The sequence below is a fragment of the Penaeus japonicus genome, unplaced genomic scaffold, assembly GCF_977035675.1.
Source record: "Penaeus japonicus unplaced genomic scaffold, GWHDUDI00000001_assembly GWHDUDI00000021, whole genome shotgun sequence".
NCBI classification, from domain to species: domain Eukaryota; kingdom Metazoa; phylum Arthropoda; class Malacostraca; order Decapoda; family Penaeidae; genus Penaeus; species Penaeus japonicus.
Window position 1 is genome coordinate 22,369,491 of NW_028234423.1, and position 18,821 is coordinate 22,388,311.

The 18,821-nt window shown below is 38.8% G+C and overlaps 1 protein-coding gene across 1 annotated transcript in view; it reads left to right on the forward strand.

The window, feature by feature from the left end:
* Nucleotides 1-18,821, forward strand: part of LOC147469516 (uncharacterized) — a 44,599-nt gene that overhangs the window by 23,401 nt on the left and 2,377 nt on the right. Inside the window, exon 2 of the mRNA XM_086549097.1 lies at nt 1-11,795. This exon is cut by the window's left edge and continues 781 nt beyond it. Coding sequence (XP_086405223.1) covers nt 1-11,795 — 11,795 coding nt within the window. The remainder of the gene's footprint in view (nt 11,796-18,821) is intronic.

An 18,821-nucleotide genomic window follows, 5' to 3' on the forward strand; every position in this document is an offset into this window, starting at 1 on the left:
ACTAAATAAGAGGAATAAGATCACGGAGAAGTCTCAAACGCAAGGGATTCTTCTGGATGATTTGTTTAGTGCTACACAAATTGTCAAGGAAATGATAACTTTACTGAAGGACTCAATGAATTCCAATCCTGAAGGAGCACTTACTAAATCTGTCACAATATCGCAGGAACTCATCTCAACATTAATATTCCTACAGGGATCTCTTAGATCTGCTACCGAAATACACATAGCAGAAATAAAATCATTTGAGTTCATTGCCCAGTCAATTCTTCATGGGGATGCATTCACAATTACAAACCTTAAAGAACTCGACTCTGCTAATACTAAATTAGCAGGAGCAGTAATGACTGAGATAGAGCAGGTCGCATCTAACGAATTAATCGCAGATAAATTAGACACCATCTATCATGTTTCCTTCCTTGTGGACTCCCTAATGAACACAGCTGAGAAAATTCTTAAGAGCAGTTCCCAGTCGTCCGGTCAGGAAAATGGAATCATCACGCATATATTGAATTTCATGAATGATCTGGATATAGATCATGTTACTATTGAATTCGTGAGAGAACTAGAACATTATAACTCACAGCTCCTTGACCTTTCTGAATCAAATACTTTGACTGATCATAAAAGCCTTCAGGAACTTCAGCAAAAGGCACATGCAGTAAAAGACAAGACAACTCTTAGGATAGAAGAATACAGAGAAAAAGAAAAGAGTATATTAACCATTCAACAAGTCGAAAAAATGACAGATATCATATCATCTACACAAGCAACTGTCACCGATCTCATGACAAAAGTGGCGACCACTTCTAGTGAGTCTGCATCCGAAGCCATGATAACTAACATTCACACACTTAAACTGTACATGGATCTTTTTTCTTCTACAATGTATACACCACAAGAAACTGACCTCTTACAGGCCGAAGTAGCACTAGCTGCGTTTGTAGAAAATGTGGTGGGGATAACAAAAATGGAGCCAAACAGTGAGTTCAAGAAATTGGAGGCCGTCACTAGAAAAGCTGCCAAGTTCAAAGAAAAGGCGTTGACAACCCTCAAGAAATCTGTTCAGAATGAGCAAACGATAGAAGTAATTTCTTCTGCTAACACGTTGGTGAATGAAATGCACAAAGTCATTAGCCATTTGCACTTAAACTTAGAAGAAGGAACATCATTGTCACCTAACATATATATTGATGAGATTCAAGCACAGCTCGAGTCTTGGAGCAAAAGCGTTACTAATATCAAATTGAAATCAGTTGTAACAGTGACAAGTTTGCTGGAAAAAGTTTCGGAACTGACTGGTGCGTATTCTGGTTTAGACACGCTACTGCATACTTTAACGATATTGGAGACCAACTTAGATGGCCAAATAATGTTGAAAGAGGAAAATAGTCTAGACAATGCTTTGGCATTAAGAACAGAACAATCGATAGCCTTGATTTCATATACTCTACAACTACTTAGAGACCTACAGAGTCTTAGCAATTCAGCTTCAGAAGGAGGGGAATCATCGTTGGTAAGTAGCATAATGGATACTGTCAATGCCATGAGCAGAAACGTTATAAGCATCTCTGCTGAGGAAATATCCACCTTACAGCAAACGACAAAACTGTTGGAAATCTTAATCATGGATATGAGAGATGGTAAAAATGTCAGTCAAATTACCAACTTAGAGGTGGCAATAATGAAAATCAGTCAGGCAGAAACAATCTTTAGACATACATTGAAAATGAAACAGTTAGACCTTGGTAAGGCTAATGTATTCTTGACTATTCAGCGACTAAATACAGAAATGAGTATCCTTATGCATCAACTATTAAGAGTTGACCCTGCATCAAGTGATTCTGTTGTCAAGAAAGAAGTTATTGATAACTATGTCACTTACATTCTTTCTATAAAAGAACAAGTGAGCAGTCTTACAGAGAATGATATCCAGGTTCTTGAGATATTTATGAGTGATGTTTCAGATATTGTTCTGAACACCAACGATGCTACAATGATAACAGGATATACGTACGATATTGAGTATGCACTTTCCTTGGTAGCAGAAGTGGATAATAAAATTAATGAAAGGGTCTCTTTCGAAAGAGAACAGCATAATACAGCAACTGAATTAATAGTGTTGCATGATCTATTACACTATATTCAGCTCACTTTCCTTTCTTTAAGAGAAATGAGACAAATAACAACAATTACAAGCAGTGCTCCATTTGATACAGAGAGTTTTACAGACTTGATGACTACAATAAGCAGAAATAGTTCTTTCCGACCAGACTTGAGAGAGGTAAGTAGTCTCTCTGAGAAACTTCATGAGATGGTGGAGAACAAAGAAAAACTTGAGAATTTTGAATCACTCCTGGATTCTACTATCCAGGCTAGAAACTCATTAAGGGATCGCAGGACACAAGCTGAAGTCTCATATGAAAGACTGTTGATTGTGCGCAGAGTGACCATGATTTATCAAGTTACAAATGTAATCACTCAGGGATTAGAAGTTACCATTGGAAAGCTCAGACCTTCTCAGCTTGTGGGAGAGATGAACAAGGACATCAGTTTAGTAATGAATAAACTCAAACAAATAACTTCAAACATTGATTCAACCAGTGAACATGACGTATTAGAAATCAAAGAAATGTTCTCGAATGTACAATTCATATTAGAAAAACTTGATTCACATGAAGGAATTGGTAATGTTATAGACTTGTTAAGTGCTGTTAAAGCTACAAGTGCTGTTGCTATAGTACGTATCAGTGAACAAGAAGATAAAGTTGGGGAACAGATACATTCATACTCCTTAATCATTAGTCTCCTAGAAGATATTGAGAAAGAGGCAGCTGCTATAATCTCTCTCACTGAAGGCGCGACCACCGTCGGTAAAAATGATGAAAAGGTATTCTCCATAATTAGTATCATAGAAAATGCTACCAATTCCCATTTCCCGAGAGGAACCATCGAATCCTTTGAGGATAGCCTTGAGATGCTAAGGACAGTCAAGGGCTCCGCTTCGCCGGAGACGATGATACCTGGTATATTCCAGATGCAGGCTGTTACTCAGGATGCCATATCCAAAGCACATGAGGGAAAAGCGTCTCTAGTGTCCATTCAGGAGGTGCGCATTCAAATAGACATTTTAGCTAAAGCCGTAATCCTTCTTTCTGATATCGAAAAGGAAATGTCTCTTGCTGTGGAATATTTTACTGATATCGACGGTTTTAGTGAAATGTCAACACAACCTGTCATTAAAGCGCTTGCTAACCTAATGTCGGGAATGGTGAATAGTAAAGTTACAAGGGTTATAACTGATAAGCTTGAGTTTATCTTACAAGATCTTTACTATATATATGACAAGGATGAAGTCAGCTTTGATGAAATGTCAAAAGCCATGGATCTAGTTGCAAGTGTTAAAGTATCCACAATTGTAGAACTTGAAGAAAACAAACGTCTCTCAAGCAATCAAATGATTGTCAGTACAATGGACAGAGCTGTAAGTGTTCTTTCTCAGATGCATACTGTTCTAAGAACCTTTGTGATCGATATTGGAACAGTAAGTAGTGAAATCAGTTCTGAGGAAGTCATTGAACTTTTGAGAGTTCTGAGTGTGGATAGCGAAATTTCAGAGGAATATATCCTGACTTTAGAGGTGATCCTAACATCATTACATAATATAACAATCATTCCCGGGATAGGAATAAATGCTCTTGATAGAGCAATAGCCAGTACAGAAATGATGCAAGACAGGGTTACAAAAGAGCAAACAAATGTTCGTAGGAACATTCGACGAAACTTCAAGAAGATGACCTCTACTGCAGGTATAATAGCTCTTGAAAGGATTATTGCCACTGTATCAGATTCAACTAAAAAGATAAATCTTACTTTGAAGGAGGAAGAAAACGGCAATGTGACGGAGCTCATCGACTTTGTAGGTAGCTTATCTGTGGAGTCTCTTAGTATGGAGCAGGTGGGAATTCTAGAAAGAAGAGCTAGAATCCTAGAATCCATTACACAAACGACTGTTGCTGGAATAAGTGGCTTGAGAAAGTTAAAAGTTATTGCTTCCAGCAAAGTTGTGGAAGTCAAAGGAAACAGTAATGTCTTTACAGTGATTGGTGAAAAAACAGAGGTATTGAGAGTTCTAGAAAAAACAGAGATGCTTATGATCCAAATTAATGAAGCTCTTACCAACATGTCATTTGAAATTGAAGAAACATATGTTGCAGACAATAGAATGTTTGAACTAATAGCTTTACTAACAGTTGACATTCACAGCTTCACCCAACAGACCATTATACGAACAGAAGAAATCTTGAACAATATCAAGATGATTGGAGTTGCTTTCGTAGGAAATTCTAGTGTGGCTGAAGCAACTATAACAGCGACTACTACTCTGACCAACAAAATCAAAATTATAAGACCACAACTCAAGGCTCAAATGGAGAAGCAAATACAATCAGAAATATTTATGGAAACAAAAACCAAACTGAGAATGCTTCAAAATCTTATACAGAATGTTTCAGAAGTAGGAGAGGCAACAGAAGAAAGTGAAGACAATGTCATTATCAACGACATCCAACTTAAATTGTTTTCTTTTGAAGAAAACATTTATGAAATCACCACAGAATCTCTCTTGTTCTTTGATAAAACTATGATGCAGGTACAAATAATTCTTTCAATGAATGGATTTATCAAGGGTATTGCAAATCTTATCAAAATCACTGATGAGCTTCTGATTAAAATCTCTGTTGAGATTGAAGTCTTACAAGTAGAAGCAAGTAAGGAGAAACATCTAACACTGATTCAGAATGCAGAAGGAATTGTGGCAGATGCTTCTATATTCTTTGTAAACCTAGTAACCTCCATTGGAGAACCAACCATCGATGCTGAACCTATTAAGATTTTGGAAATTGAAAAATCACTTTCCATCCTCTACCAGATTGAAGGTGGATCTGCTTCTGCTCTTGATATTCAGCAGTTCAGAGGACTTGTACAGAAATTAGAGAAAAAGCGGGAAAGAATTGAAATGCCAGGGATACTCATCCAGAATCTTGAAGAAGTTACCGCCATAAGTAAACGAATGAAGAGCTCTTTAATGGTACAAATGATTGAGGGCATGTTTGAAGCAGAGTATTTCACAAAGGTTTATAAGGAAAAGCGCATTCAAATACGTGTAGCTGAGACTATTGACTTGCTCCAGGAATTGCAGTCCAGGGAAGACAAAGGACAACACGACTTTGATCACCCAGTGTTTCACAAACTTTTTGAGATCTTCCAAGGAATAGAAGCAGGATCGTCTGAAAAGCTCTTGCAATCGATTGGCGATTTTGAGGATTCCATCTTGGTCCTTCGAGATATAAGCAATAGCATGCCTAACAATACACGGATAAAAACACTTACTTCTCTAATGCAGATAGCTAAGACTGCAAAGATTGCATTATCCATCAATATCGCAAGATCATATGCTATACAATCGAGTGAGATGGAAGTAAATGTCTTGGCTAAAGTAACTTCATCCCTTACGAGAATGATGGATATTCTTAAAGACATTGAAACTGCATCCCAGCAAACAGAATCTCCCCTGAGTCTTCCTGTAATTGTAGAGATGGCTAAATTCTTGCAAAATATTGACATTCCCACATTAGAGGAGGTCGTAATGTTAGAAGAATACGTGGAACTGTTGACTAACTTCAGGACGAGCAGTGGAGTTCAAATTGAAGGAATGGAAAATCTTAGATTGTTAATGAAGCAGCAGCTATCTCGACTTTCTGTAATGCTCACTGAAGTCCAAAAACTGCAGAGAAAAGAGAAACAAACTGTGTATATGAATGCTGCTCATAGTGTTGCTGTAAAAGCTTACCAGTCTATTATGAAGTTCAGCAAATCTACATCAGATGATGTTGTTGAAGTGGATGAGGTAACTCGTTTGAGTTTATTGTTGAACAAAATTGATATAAATTTCATCAAAGCTACAGACATTCACGAGATAAATATCGGTTTTGAAAAGGTAGTGGAGGCTGTCAGTACAAAAACTACAAAGATCGCTTTTATTTCGCAACTCATGAGACAGCTGGCTCTTCTTGGCTACAGGGCATCTTCTAATCTGGAAATTCTGAATAGAATGGAAACTGCCAAATTGATATCAGCATCCTTTGCATCATCAAGAACAGCCATAGTTTCAACAGTTTCAGCACTGTCTGCAATCAAGAAGACTTTAGGAGAAATGATAACCTCCTATGAATCGAATGCCAACATAGCAGACCTATATGAATATCTCACGCAATTTACACATGACTGGCCGTTCGTTCCAGAAGAATTTAGTGAAGTTTTGCAGTCATATGAGCTCTCAAGTATCTCGGTGTCCCAAGGATCTGGAATCACCTACTTACAAGAGACAATAGAAATTTTAGAACATTATAAAATTGTTGATAAGCAGACAGAAGCAGGTTTGTTAGCCATGGAATTAATCATGCAAATCAGGGATGTCCAAATCTCACTATCACACTTTACCAACATAATAGAAAATTATTTGTTTGGAAGCATGCTTGATAGTAACAGTGGCAGTGACGAAGCTGTAAACGATTTAGGGAGAAACGATACTTCAGCAGATCAGCGTGAAACCATATACCTTATTATGGGCATTGCAGAACAATGGGCTACAGGTAACATGAACTTCCAAGAGCCCAATACTCAAAGATTTATCAATCTTGTCACCAAATTCATAAGTACTGATCCTACAACCACTTTTAAAGAGTTCCATCGAAATTTCTTCACAAAGTCACTGACTATTTTGGTTTCTGCCTCAGCGAAAATAAGCATATCAGTTCAATCTATGGAATCGTCTGTGGATATCAGGAATACGTTCTATATCTTGGAAGACACCAGCCGTCTTCTCACCTCAAACATGGAAACTCTTAGCCTAATTGCTAAGGAGGGAAAAGGCACAGCAGAGACAAAAGCTGCTCTTGATGGTTTACAGAATACTCTTAAATCTATTGATGATATCTATTCAATCAATGATCATGTGCTTGCTACCCTTAGAGAGTTTTCTTTAACACTCAGTGCTTCCATTACCACAAGTCAAACTTCAGACGTTGGCATAGATACCACAGAATTTTCTTCACTGATACAGACAACAAGTCAACTAGTTCAAACAGTGCTTATCTCCCAGTCATCCCTAAACACTGAAAGTCAGCTCAATGACAACAGCCTATCATCAGTGCAGTTTGAGGATGTTAAGCGATTTTCTACACAATATTACATTCTTGGTGAATGCCAGTCCCTACTGAATAAGGCTCAAAGTGCAATTACATCTCTAATTGCAACTGTGTCTATATCAAGTGGAAATGAGGGCAATGATGGGCAACAAACCCAGAAAGAGGAGACCGCACTGTCTAAATTAAGTCTTCTATTACAAGTCATTCTTGCAGATATTGATAATATCAAGTATGATTCGATGAAAGCAGTGGCTTCTTCATTAAGCAGCATTAAGTCACTTATGAACAAAACGAGCACTCTTGTTAGCCTTACAATACTTGAAAACCTGAATTCCCTCATTAGCCAAACTCAGACTAGCATCAATGTCAAACTGGGAGACATTTCTTCGTTGGCGCAGACAAGTGAAGCTGCAATAGTATTCCAGGAAGCCTCTGTCATTACGAGTAAACTCCAAACTGTTGTAAAGAATTGGACAATAACCATAGGCAGCGAACTTAATGTGGAAGAACTGAACAAAACGGAATTAGAAAGCTTTAATGTCATTACTAATATGCTTATTCATTTTAGCCTCATGAGATCATCAGTAAACAAGAGTTCCATGTACAGCTTTAAAAAATCCGTCCAAGATATCGAAGCATTCAGTATAACTGAAGGCATGTCAATTCCTGATTTACATATCTGGCAACTTTTCCTTGAGAATTCTCAAGCGAATCTGAAGAATTTGTTTAAGGAGAATGCAATGGATGCCGTCATTGATTCCGTAAGTCTGCAGAATCACTACACGTTTGGAAGTGCTCAAATTGTTGTCGAAAATTACACACAGTTTGTAACTGGACTAACTGACTCTCATGATGGCAGTGCAGTATTGAATCCAAGGCTTTCTGAGAGGCTTCAGAAGATCGTTTTGGATTCTATTGTCATTTTTAATGAATGGTCATTTGGTAAGATTGAACAATATCAGATCACAAAATGTCAACAGTTATTGACAGAACTGTATGAGATCAGTGCAGTCGGTGGGTCAGTATCAATACCAGAACTAGAGGATTTAAGGGTAACCTTAATGGCTACGAGAGACACCATCATGGCAACAGCTGAAAGAATCACAAGTGAGAGTCTAGAAATGAGTCAGTATTCTGAAATGAAAATGCGTTATCAGTACTTTACGCAGCTACGGACATTATTAGGCTGTGTTCCTCAAATGACTGGTCAAGCAGGAAATGATGCCAACGTAGAGGAAGTTCATGATTTATATATAACCATTGAATATGGCTTTATAAACCCTGTCCAAGTTGATTTAGAGACAGTTGAAAGACATGTTTCTTCTCTGCTGCCACTGATTCGGGGCTCATGCACCATTAGTGACGCACCATATTATACTGAACTTATTTGGGCTCTAGATGACCTGGCTGTAACCTTGGAGTCTGGAATGAGAGAAAGCATTTGGATGAGTATTGTGAGGATTTCTTCACATATGTTAACAAGCTTTGCTCATGACGCTGATATGGATACAAATCGTACGATGACTATTGTAAGCGATATTGCTGACATGAATATGCATATTTCAAAAGTAATTGACAATTTGTACACAGTGTCTAGATATGATGTGATGGAGCTGTCACGAATGGCGACTGTTCTAAGACAAAACTTACTAGTGCATGGTAGTAAGATTGTAGATGCAATGAATGTCAGGAACAGAATTGCATATATGAGTACCACCTCACTGCGATATGCTGAAAACTCCAAGATGCATGCCATTCACAGTAGAACTTCGAGAATTTTAAGTGGTGATCAGAACAACCTTGAAAGTGTTAGGCTTTCACTAGTTAATCTGACACAGAATATCGGTGAAATAACAGATACAGAATTTGCTGTAGTGGAAACAATTACTAACGCCTACCGCTTCCTTATTAATATCACTTCTTATATCGAGTTTTTGCCAATCAACCTCGGCGAGCATCTCTCTGGCTTCAACTTTGATGATGTACAAGTGAAGCCAGGCACTGGTATTCAGTACCTCATAGAAATGTTACAATTGATAGAAGATCTAACAGATATGAAAGAAGCTGCAATAACAACTCTGGTTTATTATGATGAGGTAGATCTAATACTGAGAACTAAGGAAGCAATAAGTGATATGCACAAGGTACTGTTTGTTCATATTGGACGTGTTACCAGTGATACTCAGTCAGAAGAGAGTCCCTCTGAATTCACTGATACCATTACCAGCATTAGAAATGTCACAGATCGATTATTCAGCAACATTTCTACAATAGAGAAGAGTGATTATAGGAAATTAAGAAAATATTCTTTACTGTTAAGTAGTTTGCTTTCCGAAGAGATAGAAATGGCAAGCGGTATTCCCGAATTATACCTCGATATTTCCAGACTGTTAGATCAAATCACAGTGATTAGTCATGGAAGCGAAGCAGCCATAGAAGTGCACGAATCGTTTTACATGCTGAAGCAATTACGACGTATGACTACAAGGATACAGTCAAGTCTGGAGGGCATGCAGGATCATGGAAATATGGGGGACAGTGCAATTATTGACTCCATAGTTGGATATTATGAAACCTTTGCCAAAGGTTTTGGCTTCATCTCCAAAGAAGCCGTCACCTTGTGTAGGATGCTAGTTTATGATCTAAGTTCTTTGAATACAGCAGTAGCGGGTGAAGTACTCGATGTCAGCAATCTCGTTTCCGTCTTGAATGAATCTAAGGAATTTTTAGGCGAACTTCATGGTTTCTTTTCGGCTCACGTCCTTCAGTATGAAAAAATGCGCCAAAAGAAAAAAGATATTCATAGTCTTGATATGTTAACAAGTGGCTTCGAACTGAGCAGATCATCACAAGTGACATACATCTACAAAGATCTGCACCATTTACTAGCAGAATTGCTGAAAGATATTTCAAACTTAAAAGGCCAGGAAGAGAACGTTAGTGAAACAATGTCCAATTTCCTTGAAATCTACACTGTTCTTTTCTCCTTCAAGAAATCGTCTCATTTTAGCGTCCTGCAACGCATAGCAAATGTCGTCCAGCGCATCAGGTCCCTTATTAAAGAAGGTATAAAGGTTGATGGCACAACTGTAACAAATGCAGCTAACATTATTGAGAATTTCATGACACTATTTACTTCACTAAAAACACAAATGTTATACGGCAAAGCAAGCACTAGGGTACTCGTGCTCCGAGATGCGATTGACATACTAAAGGATTCCATCGACAAGACCCGACTATGGAGTGATATTGTAACTGGAGTTGATGATCTACATGATAATGATTCCCCAACAAAGTCTCCAACTACTGATGATAAAGCTAACGTTACTAGTATAACAATATCAAATGCTAGTTTTGCAATGAGCAACAATCACTTTAGTATGAAACTTGAAGAAGGAAATAACATTATGATGCTGTGGACATATGATATGGAAAGTATTGATGGAATGTCTGTTATTACCTTTAGAGATCTCATGGAGGAACTTGTAGTGATTCTGCCTTCTGAAGCCGAGGGAGTGCCATGGTTCCGTATGTGGAAGTACAGTCTCCTTGATGCTAATATCACTCTCTTGATGCGTCTTAATGAACTATTGACAGAAGCTGAAGAAATGGCTTACCTAAACAAGGAAATCTTCTCATACACACTAGCGACAACGTCACTAGAGCAATATGACAATCTCTTGGGACAAATGAAAAATATGGCGAATGATTCATCAGAAGAAAAGGAAAATGGTTTCAGCGGTAATCAACTAAATATTGAAGAAAAGATGTTGCAAAGGATTCAACGTGTCACTGCTAACATAAAAGCCACACTAGAGACGTTGGGAACTGACGATGGCGTAAAAATGATACGTATGAGAGAACTAGATTTGTACTTTATGCAACTCGAGGAAATGTGGCAAGCAAGTCCACGTTTGTTTGATTCCAATAGTACCTCCGACCTGAGAAGGAGTATTATTGACAGCTACATTCCAGCCACGGAAATACTAGAACAATTATCCTTGGATGCTAATAAAGTTTATAGAAGAGCTATGCACATCATGCATATCAGTTTCCTCAAGCAACTGAACCAATTTATAGATTATTCAATGAGTTTACTGCAAAGCCACAGTTCTTTAAGCAGTTCCACAGAAACAGCTGGTAGTAACACAAGTTCTGAAATCAATTTAGAAAATCAGTATGCAGGATGTAACCACACCGAAGGTCTATACTGCATAGTTAGACACTTATTGCTAGCTTTAAAAGATGTTGAAAATAAGACCTTTGTATTGGAAAGTACAACTTTCGATATGTCCAATGGAAATAATGATACGGACATTGACACCAACATACTGGAATGGGAAATGAAGTTTGAATATGGTGAACTGAGACTTAAGGCATATGAATTTTGGCAAATAATTGCTAGCGGCAACTTCAACCTGAACAAAACTTCTGGCGTGCTTACGCTCCTACAGGAAGCGAAAAATATCAGTAATATGATACTAAAGAAGTTAGAGGAAGGGCTGGAAGGTGATGAAGAGGAAGCAGAAGAGACTACCACGCAAGAAAACACAAGTTCTGGAAATCAACAAATAGGACCTACAAAAGGTAAAGAAAGATGTGTGTGTGTGTGTGTGTGTGTGTGTGTGTGTGTGTGTGTGTGTGTGTGTTTGTTTCAATATATACATATATATGTATATAAATTTATATATTTATATATATATACATATATTTATATATATATATATATATATACATATGTATATATATATATACAGTATATATATGTATATATATATATACAGTATATATATATATATATATATATATAATATATATATATATATATATGCAGTATATATATATATATATATATATATATATATATATATATAGATATATATATATATATATATAGATAGATACATAGATAGATATTCATATATATACATGTATATAGGTATATATAGGTATAGGTACATATGTATATATATATATATATACATATTTATATATATATATATATATATATATATATATATATATATATATATATATATATATATATATATATATATATATACATTATTTCGTGGATAATCTCAATCTCTAATAAAACTCGTTATAAATCACCTGAGTTCATGTAGATGTCGTTGTGTTGAGAAAAAATCGCATTACTTATGCTCTGGACTAGATTCCTGAAGTCCATTTTTTCTTCCTTTTCTTTGTGTGTATATCTCGCGGCCGAAGCGGGCGGGGTGGGGACCACTCGTGTATGAGAAACTGATGTACTCACACCGTTTTTTGTAACGCAGCAGCAATTAAAATATAAGTCTTGTGACACCAGAGCTACCCTGGTTTCCGGGGCCTCTCGTTTTGCTTGACATTTGGTTGTTTCTGTGTTTAATTAAAGTAAAATAGTCGAGTAAAACACTGTTTTTCAGATTTTGTGCACTTTAAGTGCTTTTCTGCACCTTCAGTGCTTTGAATTTGAAGGTGACACGAGACTAGTAGTAGAAGTAGAGTAGTCAGCCCCCACCCCAGACCCGCAGCTCTCTTCTACTCCAGGGTAGCCCTTACGGGCTGTGACCCCTGGGTAGGGAGGCCCAGTAGCCTGGGGCGTCCTTCGGGCGCAACTTTTTTCTCCCCCTGAATTTTTTCTATTTTTCTGGTGTGACTTTCCTGAGCCTACGGGAGTCTCCTTGTGAGCTCCTGTATTCGCTTGGGGGGTGGGCAGTGACTTACCGTCCCTCGCAATAGGCAGGTTCGGCGGTAGGAAGGTGCCTTACACACCAACTCCGATCCCTTAGTTGGTACTGGAGAAAGCAGCCAGGCTTCCACTAAGGGGGGGCGAGGACGTTTAACTGAAAGACTTGTTTTTTATTATCCTCTCTTAGCTATTGGGATTAGGTTGATATACAATAGTTAAGGGAAAGGTAGTCCTTCAGGACAACGGGCTTTGGCCCAGGGATCGGACCTGGTCCGACACCCTAGTATGATTGATCCCCGGCTACCCTTCCTCCTCCCCAAGGAGGAGGGGCGACTCAGAACCTTTCTAAGACAAATTTGACTAAAAATGGAACCCCGACCAATGACCGACCCAGAAGACATATTGATATCCCTCCAGAGAACGCAAGGTGCTTGAACATTCGATGCGTGAAAGAAAATCAATCCTTGCAGAATGTCAACCCCTTTATCATCAAGAAGGTCCTTGATGGTCAAGTGGAAGGCGGGTTTGATTTTGTCCGAAAATTGCGAGATGGCAGCCTCCTTGTTAAGTTACAATTTAAATCTCAGGTTAAGAATTTGCTTAAACTGACGCAAATTCATGACTTACAAGTTAAAGTAACTATTCCTGTTGGCCCAAATACCTGTAAGGGAGTAATCTTTCACAGGGATTTGAGGACAATGGAAGAAAGTGAAATTCTTGAGGCCATGAAAGACCAGAGCGTAGTAGACGTAAATTGTTTGGCTAAGAAAGATGGAGATGTGCGAGTAAAAACCGGATTGTGTTTCTTGACTTTTTCTTCTAACAAAATTCCAAGTACTGTTAAAGTTGGGTATGAGATCGTTCAAGTTCGACCCTATATCCAAAAACCAATGCATTGTAATAGATGCCAAAAATTTGGACACACCTCATTACGATGCAATGATAAAGATACAGACAAATTTATATGCGGTAAATGTGCTGGAGCTCATGATACTACTACATGCAAGGAAAAGACCCTCAAGTGTGCTAACTGTGGAGGTCCCCATCAGTCAGGTTCTGCTGATTGCAGTAGCCTGAAGACGGAGACTGAGACATTGGCATACATGAGAGAACACGATATTAGTTACCGTGAGGCCAAGAAGAAAGTGGAAGGTTTGACAAGCAAACCCAATACTTCTTACGCCTCAGCTGTAACTAACAACGTTTCCAATGCAAGCAGTATTAGTCAGCAGCTCGCAGCTAAGGACCAGGAAATTTCGGAATTAAAGGAAACAGTTAAAAATTTAATGAATCAAGTTAAAGAATTGACGAAAACAATAAAGGAAATTGCTGAATCAACCCAGCAAAAAAAGCATCATAAGGAGGATGATACCAAATCACAATCTGGATCACACCTCTTAGTCCAGGCGACCCCTACTAGAACTTCGTCTGGTGGTAGTTCTGCTCGTAAGAGCAGATCATCTTCTGCCGGGCGTCTCTCTAGTGGAGGGGAGCAGGCCATGGAGGCTACTGTCTCCAAAAATTCCCGAGAGAGGCCCTCGGGAAGCGAGGGAGAGGAGAGGCGCCTCCCTCCCAAAAAAAGAAAATAAAAACCGCCGGACAAGGCACTTCCAAACCCCATAAAACGTAATCCACGCGTATACCATTATACAATGGAACTGTCGAAGTCTTAGATCAAAATTAAACTCTCTTAGATTATTAGCCTCGTCCTATGCTCCCGATATTATCGTACTACAAGAAAGCCATTTAAACGACCAAGTCTCTGACGAGGTCGTATCGCTAAGAAACTACCATCTTTGTAGAAAAGACCGAGAGGGAAGGGGTGGAGGCGGAGTCGCCATGTACATCCACCAGAATCTCCCTTTCATTGAAGTGACGATTAATTCTACTTTGGAACACGTCGCATGCAAAGTAAAATTCAATAACACGTATCTGACTATATGCTCAGCTTACTGTCCACCTGATAAAATGTTAATTTATGATGGCTTTTTGCTATTCAGGACAGTCTGCCAAATAATAAATTAATTTTAGGTGATTTTAATGCTCGTCATACATCATGGGGTTCCCTGCGGGTGAATGGTAGAGGTGAGCAAGTAGTTAAGTTGATCAACGACTCTGATCTGGTTCTTCTAAATGATGGTAGTCCAACGCGAATAGACGATAATACCGGTAATTTGAGCTTCATTGACCTATCACTGGTCTCTTCAACACTAGCAGCCAAGTGCCTGTGGCACACCATTGACGACTCGTTGGGAAGCGATCACCTTCCTATTTGTATTCAATATTCATGCGACACACGAGGACGCCTTCAGCACCCAAATTTAACGTAAAAAGAGCAGATTGGGTCGCTTTCACAAGGAGCGTCAAGCTCGAAGTTGTTGGAGAAACCATTGATGATAAAGTAAACAATGTTCAAAATTGTATTATAAATGCAGCAATGGCAACCATCCCTAAGACTTCGACAGATAGCGTTAAGCATAGAGTTCCATGGTGGACACCAGATTGCCGCAGGGCGCTATGTGAACGAAATAGGGCCTACAGGCTTTTCCATAATAATATCACAAATGAGAACTTTCGCAAATACAAACAAGCGAGAGCTAGGGCTCGAAGAACAATCAGACAAGCCAAAAGAGACTCCTGGCGAAGCTTTGTCTCTACGATCAATAGCAACACTAAGATCTCAGAGGTTTGGTCCACAGTTAATAAAATCAATAGAAAAAAATCATCAATAAAGATCAGAAACATCATTCATGAGGGAAATAATTACGATTCACCTAGAGACATAGCTAACATAATCGCCAGGCAGTTCTCTTATACAAGCAGCTCGGAAAACTACAATCCTGCATTCCTGACAACCAAGGAAGCAGCCGAGCTGCAACCAATTCACTTTGTCACAGGAGATAACTTTGATTACAATAAAGATCTTACAATGAATGAGCTTGTCCGAGCCCTAGAAGCCTGTAGAGGAACATCCCCAGGCCCCGATGAGATTCGATATGAGATGATAAAGCATCTTAATCATGATGACATGATTAAGTTGCTAGAAGTGTACAATGATATTTGGAAAAGCCAGACTTTTCCAAATTCATGGCACTTCGCCCACATCATTCCCATATTGAAAGGAGGGGGAAATCCCAGATCCGCCATTTCTTACCGCCCAATTGCGTTGACAAGCTGCTTATGCAAGGTCATGGAAAGAATTGTTAATAGTAGGCTATTGCATTTTTTAAATACCAGGAATTTACTAGTTGACGAGCAGTGCGGCTTCCGAAAGGGACGTCAAACTCTCGATCAGCTAGTAAAACTGGAAAGTCATATTCATGAGGCATTTGCCAAAAAGCATTTTTTGATTTCAGTATTTTTAGATATAGAAAAAGCCTACGACATGACATGGCCTACTCAGAAAACTTTATGCTTTCGGATTACGTGGAAACTTGCCTTGTTTTATCCAAAATTTCATTTCTGACAGAACTTTTTCTGTCAAATTATTTTCTGACAACGTCACTTTCTCGGACATTTTTGTCCAGGCAAACGGGGTCCCACAAGGAAGTGTCTTGTCTCCCACCTTATTTTTATGTATGATAAATGACATTTTACCATCTCCTCCTCGAAATCTTAAATACTCACTGTACGCCGATGATTGTGCATTATGGCACTCCAGCAATAATGCAGAGTTCTCGGCAAATCGGATCCAATTGGCACTGGATATGATTCATAACTGGGGCCTCCAGTGGGGTTTTAAGTTTTCCATTAGAAAGAGTATTGGCGTGGTTTTTACACATAGGAGAAAGCCCAACATCAGGCTAACTCTAGACAACCATCCAATACCTATTCAAAATTCAGCTAGATTTCTTGGTCTACTCTTTGATAGTAGATTGAATTGGAAAGACCACATTGGTCAGTTAAAGAATAAATGTCAAAAAGCACTCAATTTATTAAAGTGCATTTCTGGACACAAATGGGGAGCTGATAGAAAGTCTTTACTGATGTTATATAAATCCCTGATTAGGTCTAAAGTAGATTATGGGTCAATCGTGTATGGCTCGGCAACGAGCTCAACTCTGAAAGGTTTGAATGTCGTGCAGAATGCGTGTTTACGCGTCTGTCTTGGAGCCCTTAAGTGCACTCGCATTGAGCGCCTAGAGGTAGAGTCGGGAGTACCTCCCCTCCGTCTTAGACGCGGCCAGCTTGAGCTGACTTATGCCGCCAAGGTAGCCAGGCAGCCCCAGCATCCAAATAGGGATGTTTTGCGCCGCAGGTAGGGCCCCAACAACGCGGCGGGAAGCCGCTGGGCAATAGACTCCATGACCTCATAGATAAAGTCGGTATAGATCTCTCTACCATCGATACCCTGGTTCAGTCAAATATAGCACCGTGGGAGAACCCAAATTTCACCACCGTTTTAGACTGGCTACCAACAGCCAAAGCCACGGTGTCGGAGGTGGAGGTACGCCAGAGGTTCAGAGAGATCCTAATTAAACATCTTTCTTTTTTTCATCTTTATACCGACGGGTCCAAGACAGACGAGTGTGTGGGAGCGGGTGTATGGTCGACTGAATGTCAGTTGAGATTTCGATTGCCGAATCATACATCGATCTTTCTTGCCGAACTTTTTGCAATAGATAAAGCTTTAGATTTTGCCCTATCGACGACCCACGATAGAATAGTCATTTTTTCAGACTCTTTAAGTTCAATTAAAGCCATTAAATCACTAGAAACCACCTATAATGAAATACAGGGTAATATCATTCGTAAAATGCATAGTGCCAATAAATCAATCAAACTGATATGGGTACCTGGACACTCAGGTATCCATGGTAATGAACAGGCTGACAAACTAGCCGGGTCGACTGGCGATCTGGAGCCTGGTATTATCCACACAGATCTCAGGTGTTTTGTCTCTTTTATAAAAGCAAAAATCCATCTCCTGTGGCAGAGTGAGTGGACCGACCTCACTATTAATAAGTACAAAAATGAAATCGAACAGTGGGACACAGCCCACAGAAGAAACAGAAGGGAGGAGGTGGTGTTGGCCCGACTGAGGGTCAATGCCACACGTTTAACCCACCTCACTCCCTACATCGAAAAAAATTTCCCTCCACAATGTGACCACTGTCTTAGACACCTCTCAGTGGCACATATTCTGGTATTCTGTCAAAAATACCATAACAAAAGACAGAATATAAAAAATTACTTTCAAATGAAAAATATTGAATTAAATATTAAAAATCTACTATCAGATAATGAAAAAATAATTAGTAAAGTAATCACTTTTTTAAAGGAGACAAAACTTTATGACCTTCTATAGATTGATAAAATAAAATGGAATCATTGGCTTAATAACCTTGGCTTGTGCCGCTGGTTGATAGCCAATAAATCCAACAAGCAAGCAAGCAAGCGGGGTGGGGATTTAGTGTGTGTTGTTCTGGTTCTTTCCGTATTTCCTTAATAGGAAATAAGATCAACATGGAAGATTATGAAACAGAAATGTTTTAATTAAAGTGAACCTTATTATTAGACATTATAGAGAACTACAAAGAGTAACTATGTAATTTTCGTGGCCCTCCCTCTGCCCGTTCGTTTCTCCCTCTCCTCTCGTCTCCATTTTCCTCTCTTTCTGTCCTTCAATATTCTCGTTCCCAACATTCAAACAGCTGTGTTGATGCAAAAAGGAAATTTGATTAAATTAATACTTCACAATGGCGCCAAAAGCGTTCATGATAACACTATAATCTGTAGGTGACTAATTCTAATTTATCTAAGGGCAATAGTTCTCACTTCACGCCGATAATCCTATATCTTGCTTTCTGCAATGGCAGCCATTAGTGACCGTAATTCTTGTGTGGGACGTCGGAGGGCGTCGGGACAGAGTGCGTTCATTTATGCAGCTGTGAAGACTTATTTTCTGTTTATTTATGAAATTT